The 17502-nt window shown below is 37.1% G+C and overlaps 1 protein-coding gene across 3 annotated transcripts in view; it reads left to right on the plus strand.

The window, feature by feature from the left end:
* SYT14 (synaptotagmin 14) overlaps window positions 1-17502 on the plus strand; it is a 142782-nt gene that overhangs the window by 66741 nt on the left and 58539 nt on the right. For all 3 annotated transcript variants that reach the window (XM_070384443.1, XM_070384442.1, XM_070384441.1), the window contains exons 3-4: window positions 6242-6513; window positions 11447-11896. In XM_070384443.1, coding sequence (XP_070240544.1) covers window positions 6242-6513; window positions 11447-11896 — 722 coding nt within the window. The remainder of the gene's footprint in view (window positions 1-6241; window positions 6514-11446; window positions 11897-17502) is intronic.

A 17502-nucleotide genomic window follows, 5' to 3' on the forward strand; every position in this document is an offset into this window, starting at 1 on the left:
GTAAATTTTAGCAGATTTCCACAGGCATCTGAAAAGAGGTATGAATTCTACAAATGTTGAATATTCACCTCTTTTTAGAGCTGCAGTTGCCAAACTTTGAAAACCAGTGTCTTAAAACACAGTGTTGAGACCTACAGGTCATATTCCAGATACGCATGCATCCTGTTTTTTTCTTAAAGTAGGAAGATACTTTGTCTTGTTTTCTAGGTGCTGTGCAATATGCAAATGGAAAATTAAAATGCTTAAAATATATTCATGCATGAACCCTTTTATATCATTTCCATAAAATAGAGTATGAAATTGGGTTGTAAAATGAGGAATAAAGTAAGAGTATGGCATTATCATTCTGGTATTTGATAGTCCCACAAAAAATTTCTTTCTAAGGTTGGATGTTTATAGTGTAATCTAACAACTCTGACATAAATTGTGCTATTTTATAAAACAATTGTCTTAAAATTTTTCCAACATCAATTCAATTTAAGCCAAGTTCTTACACTATGTAGATAGTGAAAAGCAGTTAACAGCTAGAGGAAAAAGATACTATTGCAGAGAGTTAAAGAAGAAATCCTCATAGCTGTATCTTTTCAATGAAATTTAAATTCCAGATACATTTGGCCTTCTTCACTTTGAAAAGTAAAATGCAAGAGTAAAATGAAAATTAAAGAGAAAAGTGTGGTAATTATATTCAAAGCTTTGAGGATTTATACAATAATATATAATTATATAAACTTACATAATTTATAAATCCCAATGTTTTATATATATATATATGTATTCCAAAATATTTTATATATTCCACTTCACAGCTTTAAAGTTGTTTCTCTCAAATCCAGAAACAATATTGAAATCAACCCATAGAGCCTACTTAGCATCTTTGCTAATTTGCTAAGTCACTTCAGTTGTGTCCGACTCTGTGCGACCCCATAGACGGCAGCCCACCAGGCTCCCCCGTCCCTGGGATTCTCCAGGCAAGAACACTGGAGTGGGTTGCCATTTCCTTCTCCAATGCAGGAAAGTGAAAAGTGAAAATGAAGTCGCTCAGTTGTGTCCGACTCTTAGACCCCATGGACTGCAGCCTACCAGGCTCCTCTATCCATGGGATTTTCCAGGCAAGAGTGCTGGAGTGGCGTGCCATTGCCTTCTCCGACTTAGAATCTTTAAATATCAGTAAACTTCTTTGGGATAACTTATGCCTTAGTCTTTGGACCACAGTGACACTAACTCTAAATAAGATCCAGATGACTGGAGGTCAGCTGTGTGAGTACCACAGTTGGTGGCAGCTAGACAGGGACTTGATAAGTGAAAGAGTAAGCCAAAGGAAGTGAGGTATAATGCAATTACCAGACAGAAACTGTATGTGCTGGTCACATCAAAAGGAAGTTCAGAAAAGGATTATTAAAAGTGGAAATGGACCCACATAAAGAGAAGATTTTTTTTTCTAATAAAAATGGAGACTGAAATCAATTGCTAGACTGATGGATAAGAAAAGCAAGGATCCTTTATCTTCCTCCTTCCTGGCATCTTTAGGCATCCACTTTTTTGTTTTGTTTAATGTGTGCATGTTTTTGTACTCCCAAAGTGTATAAGTTTTTGGAAGGAAAACACTGAGTCATTTTTTTACTTTTCCTAATTTTATTGAGATTTAATTAACATATAACTTTGTGTTATTCCAAGATGTACAACATAATGGTTTGATAATATGTAAATATTGCAAAGTGATTATCACAATGGGCTTAGTTAACATCAGTCATTTTACATAGTTGTACATTTAGTCTCCTGATAAGAACTTTTATCTATTTTTATTCTACTCTCAGCAAATTTTAAATATACAATGCAGTATTATTAAGTATAGTCAACACTGTGAATTGTGTCCCCAGGACTTATTTATCTTGTGACTGGAAGTTTGTGCCTTTTACCACCTTCCTCCCTTTCTCCTACCCCCAACCCTGCCATGTTTTGCCTACCACCAACCTGTTCTCCATATCCATGGATTCATTATTTTTAAGATTCTATGTATACATGACATAGAAGTATTTATCTTTTTCTTTTACTTACTTCACTTAACATTTTTGGCCTCAAGGTCCGTCCCTGTTGTCACAAATGGCAACTTTTCTTTTATGGCTGAATATAGTCCATTGTCTGTCTAAACCACATTATCTCTATCCATTCATTCATGATGGACACTTCAGTTGTTTCCATGTCTTGGCTATTACAAATAATACTTTAGTGAATATGGAAATGCAGGTATCTTTTCAGTACAGTGATTTCATGTCCTCCAGAGAAGTGCAGAGAAGTACAATTGCTGGATCATATATGAGTTCAATTTTCACTTTTTTGAGGAATCTCCATATTGTTTTCCATAGTGGTTTCAGCAGTTCACACTCCCACCAGTGGTGTGCAAGGATTCCCCCTTCTCCACATCCTACCCAGCACTAGTTATCTCTCGGCTTTTTGATAATCGCCGTTCTGCCAGGTGTGAGTTGATATTTCATGGCGAATAACTTGCATTTCTCTGATGATTAGTGATTTGAAAACTTTTTCATGTTTCTGTTGGTCATTTGCATATCTTCTTTGGAAAACAACTTTTTTCCAAAGATGTTTTTTAGTTTCTCAACCCATTTTTCAGTCAGATTGTTAGGTGTTTCACTGAGTTGTGAGTTCTTCATGTATTTTGGATATTAACACCTCACCAGATACGTGATTTGTAAATATTTTCCACCATTCTGTAGGTTGACTTTTAATTTTGTTGATTGTTTGCAGTGAAGAAGCTATTTAGTTTTATGTAACCCTATTTGCTTATTTTTGCTTTTATTGCCTTTACTTTTGGTGTCAGATGTAAAACATTGTGAAGACCAATGTCAAGGAGCTTACACACTCTGTTTTCTTGTATGAGTTCATGGTTTCAGTTCTTATATTCAAGTATTTCATCCATTCCAAGTTGATTTATGTATATGATGCAAGACACTAGTTCAGTATCATTCTTTTGCATATGGCTGTCCAGTTTTCCCATCACCATGTATTAGAGAGACTATCTTCTCCTTATTGTATTTTCTTGGCTCCTTTGTCATAAATTAATTGACCATACATATGTAGGTTTACTCGTGGGCTCTCTGTTATGTTGGACAATGTGTCTGCTTTTGTGCCAGTAACATTCTGTTTTGATTAATGTAGATTTGTATTATACTTTCAAATCAGGAAGTTTGATACTTCCCACTTTTTCCTTCTTTTTCAAGATCTTTTTGGCTATTTGAAATCTTCTGTGTTTCCATACAAATTTTAGGGTTGTTTTTTCTATTTCTGTGGGAAAAAAATGCCATTGGAATATTTATAGCTATTGCGTTGAATCTGTAGATTGCTTTGGATAGTGTGAATATTTTCACAATATTCTTCCAGTCCCTAAACACAGAATATCTTTCCATTTATTTGTGTGTTTTTCAGTTCCTTTCATCAGTGTCTTATAGTTTTTAGAGTAAAGGTGTTTCAGCTCTTTGGTTAAATTTATTCCTTGGTGCATGCTTGTGCATTCTGTTTCTCAGTCGTGCCTCAGTCTTTGCGACCTCGTGGATGGTAGCCCACCAGGCGCCTCTGTCCATGGGAATTCCTAGGCAAGAATACTGGAGTGGGTTGTCATTTCCTTCTCCAAGGGATCTTCCCAACCCAGGGGTTAAATGTATGTCTCACATGTCTCCTGCATTGGCAGGTGGATCCTTTACATGCAATTGTAATTGGAATTTTTCCCTTATTTTTATGATAATTCATGTGAGTTGATAAAAATACAACTGATTTTTACATTGATTTTGTATCCAGCAGCTTTACTGATTATGTTTATTAGTTCTAAAAGGTTTTTTTTGTGGACTCTTTATGGTTTTTTATATATAATATGTCATTGCCAATACAGATAGTTTTACTTTTTCCTTTCCAATTTGGATGTCTTTCTTTTCTTGCCTAATTTCTATGGCTAGGACTTCAAGTACCATGCTGAATAAAAGTAATGAGAGTCAGAATCCTTGTCTTGTTCCCAGTCCTTTTTTTTAATTCATTGAGTGGCATCTACTCTTTTCCATATAGATATGAACAGTGAGATGTATCCTATCCCTAGCTTCAATTTGAAGGCTTCGGGTTAAGCCAGTTATGGTAATCACATCCTCCCTACCACAGGTGGGTTTAGAAATAGACATGTGACCTAGTTCTGTCCAGTGAGACCTATGGGATAGTATGCTATTAATAAAAGACATCTGGGAAAGATCATCTCTCTTTTTAAAAAAATTAAAGGAAAAAATGGTATGCTGATTCTTAGAACTACTATGTTGGGAATTTTTTAATTGACTTCATGTTATAGTAAATATTTAGGTATTACAATTTAATTTATAATTCAGTGACTGGTTAAATAAACATTTTTAAAGGGAGAGAAGATGTCAGTTTAAAAACTACCAGAGAATATATTTAGAAACAAAAGGAAATTCAGATATCAAGTTTGGGGGGATTTTGTTTTGGAGATGGGGGGTGGGTGGGGGTTGGCTGTGCCGTGCAGCATGTGGGATCTTAGTTCCTTGACCAGGGATTGATCCCATGCCCCCTGCAACGGAAGCTTGGAGTCTTAACCACTGGACTGCCAAGGAAGTCGTTGTTTTTGTGGGGGTTTTTTTTGTTTGTTGGTTGGTTTTTTCCAAATTTGTCTCAGACATCAAGAAGTTTTGGAGGTAGCTACTTAGTAATTCTTCAGATACTTCCTCATCATCCTTAGTTTTCATTCTCATGCTTGTTACTCCATGGTTATGAGTGCTACGCCTCTAAAGCAGGAGAAAGGGGAAAAGCCACTGGGCAAAAGGGACATGCAAGTTAAGTCTGCTGCTTTGTCAGGAAAACAGTAGCTTTCCTGGAAGCCCCATGCTGAAATCTGATTTATTGTGTTTTATTGGCTACTACTTCCAATCTATCTCCTCAAATTTAGTTTCAACTTAAGTCATTAATTTTTCTATGTTGTGTTTATTTCCTAACACTGCTATGTTAGACTCACTGGGTGACACATTTAATTTCTTTTTCCAAAATTAGGACTTTTGATCAAATATGTAAATCTGTGCTAAGCTGATGCAGATCAGTATTTTTCATTTGAACCAGACATCATGGTAATTTTTAAATGAGTTTTATAGTTCTTACGTAAAGTTTTTCTGTCTTAGCAAGAAGCTTTTCTATCTTAGCAAGAACAGAAGACCTGTTGAACATTTCTCCGTTATAAGAAATACAAATGACCTATTTTCCAGAGGTCCTTTCGAGAAAGCAGAGTGACAGTCCATCAAAGGAAAAACTGAGCCATGTTTAAGTTTTATATCTGATATTATGTCCAGGAATTATTTGCACAGATTTAGCTATCCCTGAGTTGTATGGTGAACTCTTATTTCCTAACATACCCGCCTGTCCCCACCTCTGTCCTGTTCACAGACCTGCTTATTCTGTTATTTAGGTAAATCATTGAAGTAAAAGTTAAAAATTTAGGAGAGAGAGAAAATGTAGAGTTGGAGATGCCTACTATAGACAAGGTAGAGTGGACTTTAGGAGTCCTGATGCAGGATGTGGTGGAGCAGGGAGTGACCTCTTCGTAAGGGAGACAGGGTGGAATGCGGACTTCAGACTTCGCTGGTGGGTGGCGGGCTACAGTCCATGGAGTTGCAAAGTCAGACATAAATGAGCACTTAAGCACAGCACACAGGGAATTAGGCCTCGATTCACAGTGCACTTCATTTCAGGATTCTGGGTCTCAGCTAGACAGGAAAACCTAGTTTCCAATGCTGCTGAGGTGAATGCTAGTTTAAGTTCATCTCAGTAATTGAAGAAAATAAATGAGGTTTATATTTGTTTTACCTACCTATTGTGACTAGAGAGGTCACGGATCACGAGGGAATAGTTGAAGTTTGTATGCTTTAGGATTGTTTTGAAAGATGGACCTATATAAATCATCGATTTCACTAGTATTTATCGCTGTCCCATTTTCATAATATGAAACAGGGTGTCTTGGTACATAACTTGTTTTTCCTCATCTTACTATGCAGGAGAGGATTGAGAAACCAGATTATTTGCTTTCTGCATCTGAACCAGGGAAGAAGAAAACTCATTAGTAAATCTAGTAATTACCTTGCCACAACATTTTAATCCAGTTTTTTTTTAAGTTATTTACAATTATTGTGGACTATACTGCATGTTGAGGCTAATTGGAAACAGTGACCAGATTCTTAATCATTATCAGGAAACTGCATTCAGAGAATGAGAAGAACACCCCCACTGGATGAATTGCAGCCACCACCATATCAGGATGACAGTGGTTCTCCCCACCTCTCATGCACACCCTCAGAAATTGGGGACAGTAAATGTGAATTTTCCCACTGCAGCAACAGTCCAAGATGCTCATATAACAAGTGTCCGAGTGAAGGAAGCACAGGTCATGAAATAGAAAGTTTTCATAATAAAGGATATGAAGAAGATGTTCCAAGTGACAGCACTGCAGTCCTGAGCCCTGAAGTAAGTAAAAGCACATAGAATATTTAAAATTAATGTTATTTGGAAGATAATAATCCTGTGCTTCTCCTCCTGGTCAGAAGGTGTTATCACTGTCGTGTCCTTTGTGGCTTATGGTTTCTGTTTTTATCCAGCAGACCTTTCAGGGCTGTCCCAACCATCCTTCAACTCCCCCTCAAAAAAAGGATGGGTTGATAAAACTGAGAGCAATATACAAGATGCTGAAAAGTATCTTCCCCAACATTTCAACTTCTGTTGGGGTTTAAAAAAATTTTTGTTTAGCATTTTACATAAAATATTCTGGAATTACCCATTTCTTTTATGTTAAGGTTCCTATTTATGTTTGTGTTTATTTTTTAAATTACTGAATTTAGATATTTTTACTATTGGGAGGTTTCCCTTTAATGTTTTACAAACCTTACAGAATATTGTTTGCAGTTTCACTGTCTGGAATGTGGAAGGGATAAGTGATGCTCAGCTTTACCATGAAGTTTGAATTCATGGCATCATGCATTCAGAGTGATTGGCTGGTTGTGCTTTAAGAGTTCCTCTTTGTGGAGCAGAAAATGTGAAAACGGCAATAAAAATAGGTGTGTTATACTTTTGAAGTCTTCCCATGTTCTAAAAAGGATTTGTTTTGATCTTCCTATGATGATGGAAACTGTAAAGGTAATCTAGAGGTTTTCATAAGGCAGTATTTACGTTCTTCTAGATTGCAAGTCTTTACGAGTTTTGCCTCATACAACATTTCATGATACTGCAGGCTGTCAGTGTTCTTACTAGGTGAATTTTTATCTATTGCCAAAATAAGATAATGAAAGTAGAGCTCTGAATACAATTTCCTTAAATTTTTTCTTACATAAAAATTTCTAAGGACACTTTTTATCTGTTATTACTTTTCTACTATTTCTAATATTATTATATAGTATCTAAAATTCTATATTGGTATTATAAGTTTAATATAGCAGTATTTCATGATTTTCCACAAAGAATATTTCTCCATGTTCTATACCTGAGCAAATTTGAGATAACTGTTTTATAGACTTGGAAACTATATAGCTAGCCAAGAAGTTAACAATGAAACCTGGATTGTGGAACTAACAACAGTAATAGCTATCACCAATTGTCCTAGGAATTTTGCTGTAATTTTTACACAGTCAGCTCATTTAATTCTAACAACATCACCTTCAGGAAGTTGTTATTTCCATTTTAGAAAAGAAAACATTAAAACTCAGAGAATTAAGCAGTTTGCCCAAGTATAAGCAGATCTTGAATGTAATTCAAACCCAGGTCTACCTGACTGTAAAAACAGTGCTCTAAAAAGCTTTGCTACATTGCCCCTCTTCACCTGAATCATAGTGTGGGAAATTACTTTGAAGCATTGGTTCCCTCCAAGTACACCACCAGGCAAACAATCTCAGAGGACTCAAAACAGACTGAATTAAGATGCTCAGATTACCCTGGTGTGTGTATGTGTGAGTGCATATGTGTGTGTGTGTGTGTTAAGCTATTTCAGATATAAAGCAAGAAGTACGAGGAGCAAGATAGGTAGGAGAACACCCTTAGGATAGGATACCAGTAAGTACAGGAGGCAGGACCACGCTGTGTGGATCCCAGTGGACATACTGTCCTTATGTCCAGTCTTACACTATTTCTGCTCTAGCAGCGTTCCCTAATTATGGCCTGGTAACAGGGACAGCAGCTGAGATCTGAACAAGGGTTCCCAGGGCCATACTGGTTTTATGGGGGACATGCAGGGGAAGGCATCCTCCTGGCCACCATAGAAACTTGCAGTTAGTCTACTAGATACAGATTTTATCTGCATTTCTTACATAGAACACATGGGTGGCAGAGCTGTCAGCCCAGAGGTGACTTGATCATAGCTTAGGCTTTCTGTCCCTTTCCATAGCTAATAGTCATTTGTTCTGTCCTATTTTCTGTTCATTCTGTCTTGAGCATATCTTGCAAGTGATTAACTTAGTTATTATCCACATTTACCACATCTTCTGAATTCTGCTTGTGTCTCTCAAGTTACTTCCTTACCTATTATCTATAGTTAACAGAGCCTGTGAGTTTTGCCCGTATTTCAGAAGCTTGCTCTCTGTGTTAATACTTCTTATAAGGAGTCTCCCATATCCTGCTTGTATTTGTGTCTTCTACAGCAAAACTGAATATATTCAAACTACAGCAAATGCATGTCACCTGAATACTTCAATGCTGATAGCCTATGTTAGTATGAAACTGATTCTTGTGTCTTTTGGAGTTTATTTAGCCTACCACCATTCCTTTAATAAATATTATTTACCAACTAGAAAATTCTTACCTTCCTGTTGGTTTAGTCCAGGCTCCAGCTCTCTTAGAGCCTATCTATCTCCATACACAGTTGAACTGGGAGAGGACCAAGGAGGAATCACAGGCTTGCCAGGCAAGGAGTTCATTAACTATGTTGATAACCTGTTGCTAAAGATTATTTACAACTTTGGCTCAGAACCTTGAAAAGAGGAGTTGTTTTCTAATTACCTATTTGTAGAATACAAATAGTAGCTTTTATCTCTAAAGGGCCTACCCTTTTAACCCCCAGTTTCATGAGAGCTCTCAGAATGCCCAGGAAAAAAAAATAGGAAGGCACCAAGAGAAACAAAATTCAGAAATAGCCTTCTGGGACCTTATAAAAATATTTATTACCTTGACAATCTTAGCTGTCATGACACTATTTTATAAAATATTTAATTGAAAAATAAATTAATATAATTAATCATCTATAATTATGAAGTGGCATGTATTAAAACATCTTGCTCTAAACTATCAGTGTAACAGAGTATGAATATTTTTATACCGATCTAATCATATTGCATAAAAAAATGAGTTCCCCCGTGAGAGTTTGTTCCTGCTCCTAAAGAATTCTTCACTTGTCATCTTTTCTTCCATTCATGATAGCAGTTGAATCCTCATAGGTAGACATGTAGATTTACAAGGTCAAAGACTCATGTCTTTTTGATTCTCTGGTCATCCTGCCACCGAAAATACAGCCAGGCACACAGTAGGTGCAATAGTCAGGTACATGTTAAGGTCCTATTGGGCTTCCCAGTCGGCTCAGTAGGAAAGAATCCACCTGCCAATGCAGGAGGTGTGGGTTCAATCTCTGGGTCAGGAAGATCCCCTGGAGAAGGAAACGGCAACCCACTCCAGTGTTCTTCCTTGCAAAATCCAATAGACAGAGGAACCAGGCAGGCTACAGTCCAGGGGGTTGCAAAACGTCAGACTCAACCGAGTGATTAAACAACAAAGGTCCTAAAACAAAGAGACAAATATACCATCAAATACAAAGCCATGGAAGATTGCCTTTCGTTTGACAGACCATTTGACAACATCATCATCCATCAGCCCAGTTCATGCTTTTTAGTCACTGTCATCCCCTAGGGTGCTGATCTAATCTACTTGGTCCAAGCTGACCCACACATCCTCCATGTGTATCTGCTTGTGGGAAGAGTGACAGAGAAGAGAGTGCAGAGCAGGTACTTTCTTCTGCAGACCTGATCTGGATGGTTTATACAGAACTCTCTCTCTTTCCCATTGGCTGGAGCAGAGTTACATAGCCATATCAGCTATCAGTTCAGTTCAGTCGCTCAGTCGTGTCTGACTCTTTGTAACCCCATGAACCGCAGCACGCCAGGCCTCCCTGTCCATCACCAACTCCCAGAGTCCACCCAAACCCATGTCCATTGAGTCAGTGATGCCATCCAACCATCTCATCCTCTGTCGTCCCCTTCTCCTTCTGCCTTCAATCTTTCCCAGTATCAGGGTCTTTTCCAATGAGTTAGCTCTCCACATCAGGTGGCCAAAGTATTGGAGTTTCAGCTTCAACATCAGTCCTTCCAATGAACACCCAGGACTGATCTCCTTTAGGATGGACTGGTTGGATCTCCTTGCAGTCCAAGGGACTCTCAAGAGTCTTCTCCAACACCACAGTTCAAAAGCATCAATTCTTCGGCGCTCAGCTTTCTTTATAGTCCAACTCTCACATCCATACATGACCACTGGAAAAGCCATAGCCTTGACTAGACGGACCTTTGATTTGTTAAAATACTTGAAGGGGTGAAGTGGTATAGCTGAAAAGTCTGAGAGCTGAATTTGGTACTATTCAGTAACTAGCTGAAACTATTACATCCCAGATAGTTAGATTAGCAGGAATTTGAGATGATCAAAGTGGGTACAGTTTCTTTTACTCTTACAAGTAAAATATACAGTTTAACACTTTTTTAACTTTTGAAGTATGTATCCTGCCATTTTCAACAGTATTAGTATTAAAAATAATATATACTTTGAAATTCTAGTTAAAAATTGAAATAGTGTGTGTGTTATGGAAAATAAATATTTGGCTTTAAATATTTTGAGGCTTTTGTGTTTATACTTTCATATTTCAACTTTCCATTGACTTTTAAGCCTAAATATGTTAACATTCTAATACAGGTGGGGGCATTGGGGGGCACATCTGAAATTGGAACCAAATGTTTCAATAGCATTATCCTTCTATTCATGTTCTCTTTCTCTCCAACCTGATATTGAGCTGTCAATTGTATTGTTTATAACATTAAAAATTTAGCTTTTTTTTTTTTTCACAAAAAGAACAGAGATACACCTTGAAATGTATATTTTCAATTTCTCACGTGAAAAACATACAGCCAACATTCTCAAAATTGTAATGGTGACTATTCCATGTATTTACTTACTAGGTTTTTGAGTTTAACTTACGTTATTCTGCCTCAAAAGAGTAACTTTTGATTGTAGTTGGCTGTTGATTATTATTACTTTCTTTACGATAGCAAATCAAAACAGTTTTCATATCATCCTTCTAAAGAAATACCAGGTACTTATTTACATTCTGAATTAAATAATGGAGTTAAAAACTGAAAACATTTAAATTTGCTTTTCTTAGGATGTGTCAGCTCAAGGATCGTCTTCACAGCTTCCTAAACCTTTTGATCCTGAGCCAGAAGCTAAATATGGTACCCTGGATGTGACTTTTGACTATGACTCACAAGAACAGAAGCTTCTGGTAACAGTGACAGCTGTCACAGATATCCCAACATATAACAGGACAGGTGGCAACTCATGGCAAGTACACCTTGTTCTTCTACCTATAAAGAAACAGAGAGCAAAAACCAGCATCCAGAGAGGACCATGCCCTGTCTTCACAGAAACATTCAAATTTAATCATGTTGAATCTGAGATGATTGGAAATTATGCAGTTCGGTTTAGACTGTATGGTATACACCGCATGAAAAAAGAAAAGATTGTGGGGGAAAAGATTTTTTATTTAACAAAATTGAATCTTCAAGGGAAAATGTCATTACCTGTGATATTGGAACCTTCTTACAATCATTCTGTGAGTATCTGCTCAAATAGCCCAAATACAGTTTATGTCATGGTATATAATATACACAATTTTTAAAATCTATGATCAACCCAACAACTTTCTCAGCCTATTTTTTTCCATGGTAATCATACCTACAAAATTTCTAAGTCCTAGATAGGTAGGTATAACTTTTTCTCATCTATAAAAGTTGCCCTTGAAGATTATATATGATTTATGTGTTTTATGTTCACAGAGCCTGGCCTGATGTCTTACATATTTATTCCTTCATTAAACATGTATTAGATGATTGATTATGACATCATCTGAACTCTTTAGAGCATTTATTGTTTTCTTCCCATGTTAAATCTAGGTTGATATGTTAACAACTATCTAGCCCCATATCTTATTTGATATACTATAGAAATTATTTATTCTTACAGAGTATATGCTGCTGCCTCGGTCATAACTGATTGTCTTTCCAGAACGGCTGTGAAATTATCTTTAAGGGTTCAAAAAACCTTGCCCTTGTTATACTTTCTACTTTTTTTTTAAAACAAAGATTTTAGGTGTTTCTGGGAGAATATTTGTGTTTAGTACTATAAGCTCTTCTCCGTTTTCTCTTTTTTCCTCCAGGTTCTGATCACATACCCTGTCTGTCTGTCTGTCTCTCTTTGTATTTTAAACTAAATTGCCACAAGGCATTGAAAGTCACAGGAGAGCTGCACAACTTATTTAAACCAAGAAGATATACTATGCCACATAGCTATTTAAATTATGAGAAAATCCATGATATGCTATAAATAGAAATTTTGAATTATATTTAGTCCTCTTACAATTGAATAAGAAGTATTTTTACCCATAAATACACAGGTTTGGAATAAATCTGTGTATTAAAATGAAACTATACTCTTTTAGAGTTGTTTCTAAGCTTTTAAATGTCAAGCGTTAAGTCCAAGATTAGTTTAATTGAACTTCTACCGGCAGCATTTGATCTCATGGGACCTTCATCCCCAGTAGAACCATACCTTTTCAACTAGATGATTTCAGCATCTTTAAAAACCAAAAGGTCATAATTTAGTGTATCTCTCTGGGTTCTTAAGATAATATTTATCCTTTATTGGATAAATTGATAGCTTGTTTTCACTTTAAATTTTAGAATTACTGTAGATGCCAGCAGTTTATCAGAAGGGAGCAGGAAAAAAAATAATGCAAGTACTATTTCAGAGGGGAAAAGATAACTTTTTAATAAAACTAAATATTCTGTAATTCTTACTGTGATTTTTTAAACTTTCTCATTATCTGGTCTGAGCGGTTACTAGTTAATCTGTGGAAAATGCATTCTTATATATAGAAATACCTGATTTATATTAGAAGAGAATGCCTGTACCATCAAGAGGTATGTATTTTGTGTTCCTTTATTTGCTTTGACTTTTCTGTTCCCAATTCTGTATTAATTATATACTTTTCACAAAGAAAATGAAGCCATACAAAATAATGTTTTTAACATTTTTTTTTTTTCCTCTGACCAAACTAAATGATTTCTGTACACACCTCCATTACATGTATTGGCCTAAACTTAATTCTGTATTTCTATATTTCTGACAACCAGTACAATTAATTTCTGTGGAGTGTTCACAAAAAGAAAAAAGTGCTAAGTAGATAGCATCTAAGACGTAACGTTTTAATCTGAACAAAACTTATCTTCTGCTCATAGAGAATTTTTTCTCTGCATTGCCATGCTTCTCAAAGTCTCTGCTGCTTCTTAAAGTCTGTGCCTGTGTTGAATTGTTACGCTCTCTGTCTTCTTTTTTCTCCGCCTGCTCGAAATCTCATTGCTTGTTTTTGGCTTCTGTGCCAAAAACAGCTAGCGTTTGACAATTGCGAGGTTAAGACTCCAAATTCGATCAGTTTTCTTGTCATAAAAATAAAAGACTAAAAGAATGCATATATTCTGGCTGTTCTCTAGTTAATGTTCTCTTTGCTGAAGTTTGGATGTTAACTGTGTAAAGAAATCACGTGATTGTAGATCACCTAGGTGATTTTAGCTCCACTTTTGTAAGATGTAATAATATATGAGTGAGAGGTACTTTCATAATTAAACATTTATTCTTAGAGCTTTTGAATAATTCCTTCTTGTTGAAAGAATATTATTAGCCTTTTGGCAAGGGAAATTTCTAATCTAGTCAAAAAATTTACAAACTTTGGTTAAAGCATATTTGAAGCTTAATTATGGTTCATTTCCATGAGTAATGATAGAAAATTAGAATTCTGCATAAAGAATTTAGTTTTATAGCTAATTTTTCAGAAACTGATCCAAACAATACATTGAGAGAAAAATGACCAGTATCACCAAACTAACTTTCTGAGAAGTAAGCCCTGAGTTTCCTTGAGGGTAAGATTTAAGTTTAACATTAAGATAAGCGTATAATTTGATCAGTGAACAGTAGAAAATATACAAAGTGTTAAAAAGCAGGTGTTCTTCCTACTAACTAATTGAGTGCATTTGGATAAATTATCTAATAATTTTTGGCATCAGGTTTCTTGTTAGTAAAATGAGAGATTTAAAAGAAATTATCTCTAAGGTTCTACCTATCGCTTTGTTCTCTGATTCTACTAATATATATTAGGGGGGAAGTTAATGATTTTTAGGTGAGTTTTGTATGCCTAGTATGTGACTAAGCGTTAATTGTGGACATTTATTATGTTTTCTCACTTTTTCATAATTTTTCAGCAACCTTCTTATGTCTGAGGAAGTCCCAACTAATACTTCCACCTCCCTCAGTTAAGCTGTTTAATTCACTTTCCCAGTCTCACTGGTAGCTAGGGTGGGAGTCATGTTAACTAGACACTCCACTCATACTCACCTCCAGGAAACCTCGGCACAGACTGAACAGAGAAGCAGATGCTGCACTCAATTCATGTTCTCATGAGGCTGATGGTGGAGGAATCTGATAACGAGTCAGTAGTAATTCTGAAATAGTTTTGCTCTTGCAGAAATTGTATTGGTGGCTGAACAATGTTAAGTAATAATTGCAGAAAAGACAAGACCTTGGCATTCAAGTGCGCAGTAAGAGCAGTAGCAAATTTCCTCCCCAGCTCAGTTCCACAGAATGATTTTAGATTTTGCTCTTGAGAAGCTTAACCATAAGTCTGGTTCTCTCGTCACCCCAGTCCCTTTAATAAATTGCTGTATCACTTAGAGTTAGCTTCCAGTGATTTCAAATAAGAACCCTGACTGGAAACCTTGAAGTAGCCATATGGTATAGTATTTACTTGCTATACTCATTTCTTAAGCTATACTCAATAGTTAGAGTGTTGTTAGTTACCCTTCCTACTATGATGTGAAAGTGAAAGTGTTAGTTGCTCAGTCGTGTCTGATTCTTTGCAGCCCCACTGACTGTAGTCTGCCAAGCTCCTCTGTCCATGGAATTGTCCAGGCAAGAATACTGGAGTGGGTTGCCATTCTCTTTTCCAGGGTATCTTCCCGACCCAGGGATTGAACCCAGGTCTCCGGCATTGCAGGCAAATTCTTCACCATTTGAGCCACCAGGGAAGCCCACCATGGTGTATCCCTCCCATAATCTGAACTTTTCTCTTACTCTCAACTTGTTTATATGACATTCTTTCCTTGTGGCTCAGTTGGTAAAGAATCTGCCTGCAATGCAGGAGATCTGGGTTTGATCCCTGGGTTGGGAAGATCCTCTGGAGAAAGGAAAGGTTACCCACTCCAGTATTCTGGCCTGGAGAATTCCTAGTCCATGGGGTTTCAAAGAGTCAGACACGACTGAGCAACTTTCACTTTCATTTTCCTGTATATTAATATAACCCCAGTTACTTTCTTCACATGCATTTTTGGTACCATATAGTAATCTCTCTCTTACAGTTGTCTGAAATAGCCTCTTCCCTTTTCCCCTCTCAAGTTTTATTTCTTATTCAACTTATTAAATCTATTAATAATAATATACATATTCATTGTGATTTATTAATAATTAGACTTTATTCTTTCTTTCATAAACATACAACCCTTCCTGTACAGACAGTACTTAATTTGTATAATCTATGCACAGCAGGAGACCTGGGTTCGATCCCCGGGTTGGGAAGACCCCCTGGAGGAGGGCATGGCAACCCACTCCAGTATTCTTGCCTGGAGAATCCCCATAGACAGAGGAGCCAGGTGGGCTACAGTCCATGGGGTCACAAAGAGTTGGACATGACTGAGCGACTAAGCATAACAGTAGGCAGCTGAGATGGAATAAAAGGTAAAGACACTGGAGATGGACCAGTTGGTTAAAGGAGGCCAGGTTCTTGGGTGGGTTATCCCCATGAGAGTCATAAAAGATGGTGGCTGAAATTGAAGTATGAAATAGGATTTAATCAAGGATTGTGATTCTCAAGAAACAAAGAGAAAATGGTCAGGGAATGAAGAGGAAATGTCTCAGACAGAATAACTATGAAGACAAAATGACATGCGCCTTAAAGGAAAATTGTTATTCTTTTCCATGATTTTAGAGGAACAGTGTCTGCGAAAGCAGCAGAGAACTTTGCTGCCTGACTCTGAGGCACTTTAGGTGTGAGAGAATAACCAGGGTGAAAAGACTGTGGAGAATGATACTCTCTCAGGGAAGAATTGGAATTCAGTTAAAGGTGTTGAGGGTTCAGAGAAGAAACTCAAGTTCTGGAGGAGTTTATCATAAATCAGGAGCGCCCGAAGGCACAGCGAGGAGATTCTGAAGAGGAGGAGCATGATGGAAGTTCGTGTTGGAGAGGAAGTGCCAAGAGTACGTGAGTATATTGTGTTGGCCATAAAGTTCATTCGGGTTTGTGGACAACCACAAACCAACTTTTTGACCAACCCAATAGAATGAATGTTAAAGTAAAAGAGATGGCAGTATCATCAGGGTTTTGCTTCATTTACATCCGGGAGTTGGTGATGGACAGGAAAGCCTGGCGGGCTGCACATAGAGTTGCAAAGAGTCGGACACGACTGAGCGACTGAACTGAAGTGACACTATACCAAAACGTCATTCCTGATCATGACTTGACTAGCTAGCTTTGTTGGGGCTCAGATGTTCAAGAGTCTGCTGCAATGCAGGAGACCCAGGTTTGATCCCTAGATCAGGAAGATCCCCTGGAGAAGGAAATGACAACCCACTCCAATACTCTTGCCTGGAAAATCCCATGGATGGAGGAGCCTGGCAGGCTACAGTCCCTGGGGTTGTAAAGAGTCAGACACAACTGAGCAACTTCACTTAATTGCAATTTGAGTCTATTTAAATCTCAAATTTCCTTTAAAGTCTAATTTAAATATAATCTTTATGAAAATTTATTCAGTTATGTCCAATATAATTTAAATTAGTTGATCTTTTCTATCTAGAATCAAATATTCTAGTACTGGTTGTTGTTGTTTAGTCATTAAGCCATGTCCGACTCTGCGACCCCATGGCCTATAGCTTGCGAGGCCCCTCTGTCCATGGGATTTCCCAGGCAGGAATGCTAGAGTGCATTCCTAGCATAGGAAATGCTAGGCATTTCCTTCTACAGGGGATCTTCCCAATCCAGGGATCAAACCTGGGTCTCCCATATTGGCACACAGATTCTTTACAACTGACCCAGCAAGTAAGCCCACCCGTACTAAT

This window comes from Bos mutus, chromosome 16 (assembly GCF_027580195.1).
Source record: "Bos mutus isolate GX-2022 chromosome 16, NWIPB_WYAK_1.1, whole genome shotgun sequence".
Taxonomy (NCBI): Eukaryota; Metazoa; Chordata; class Mammalia; order Artiodactyla; family Bovidae; genus Bos; species Bos mutus.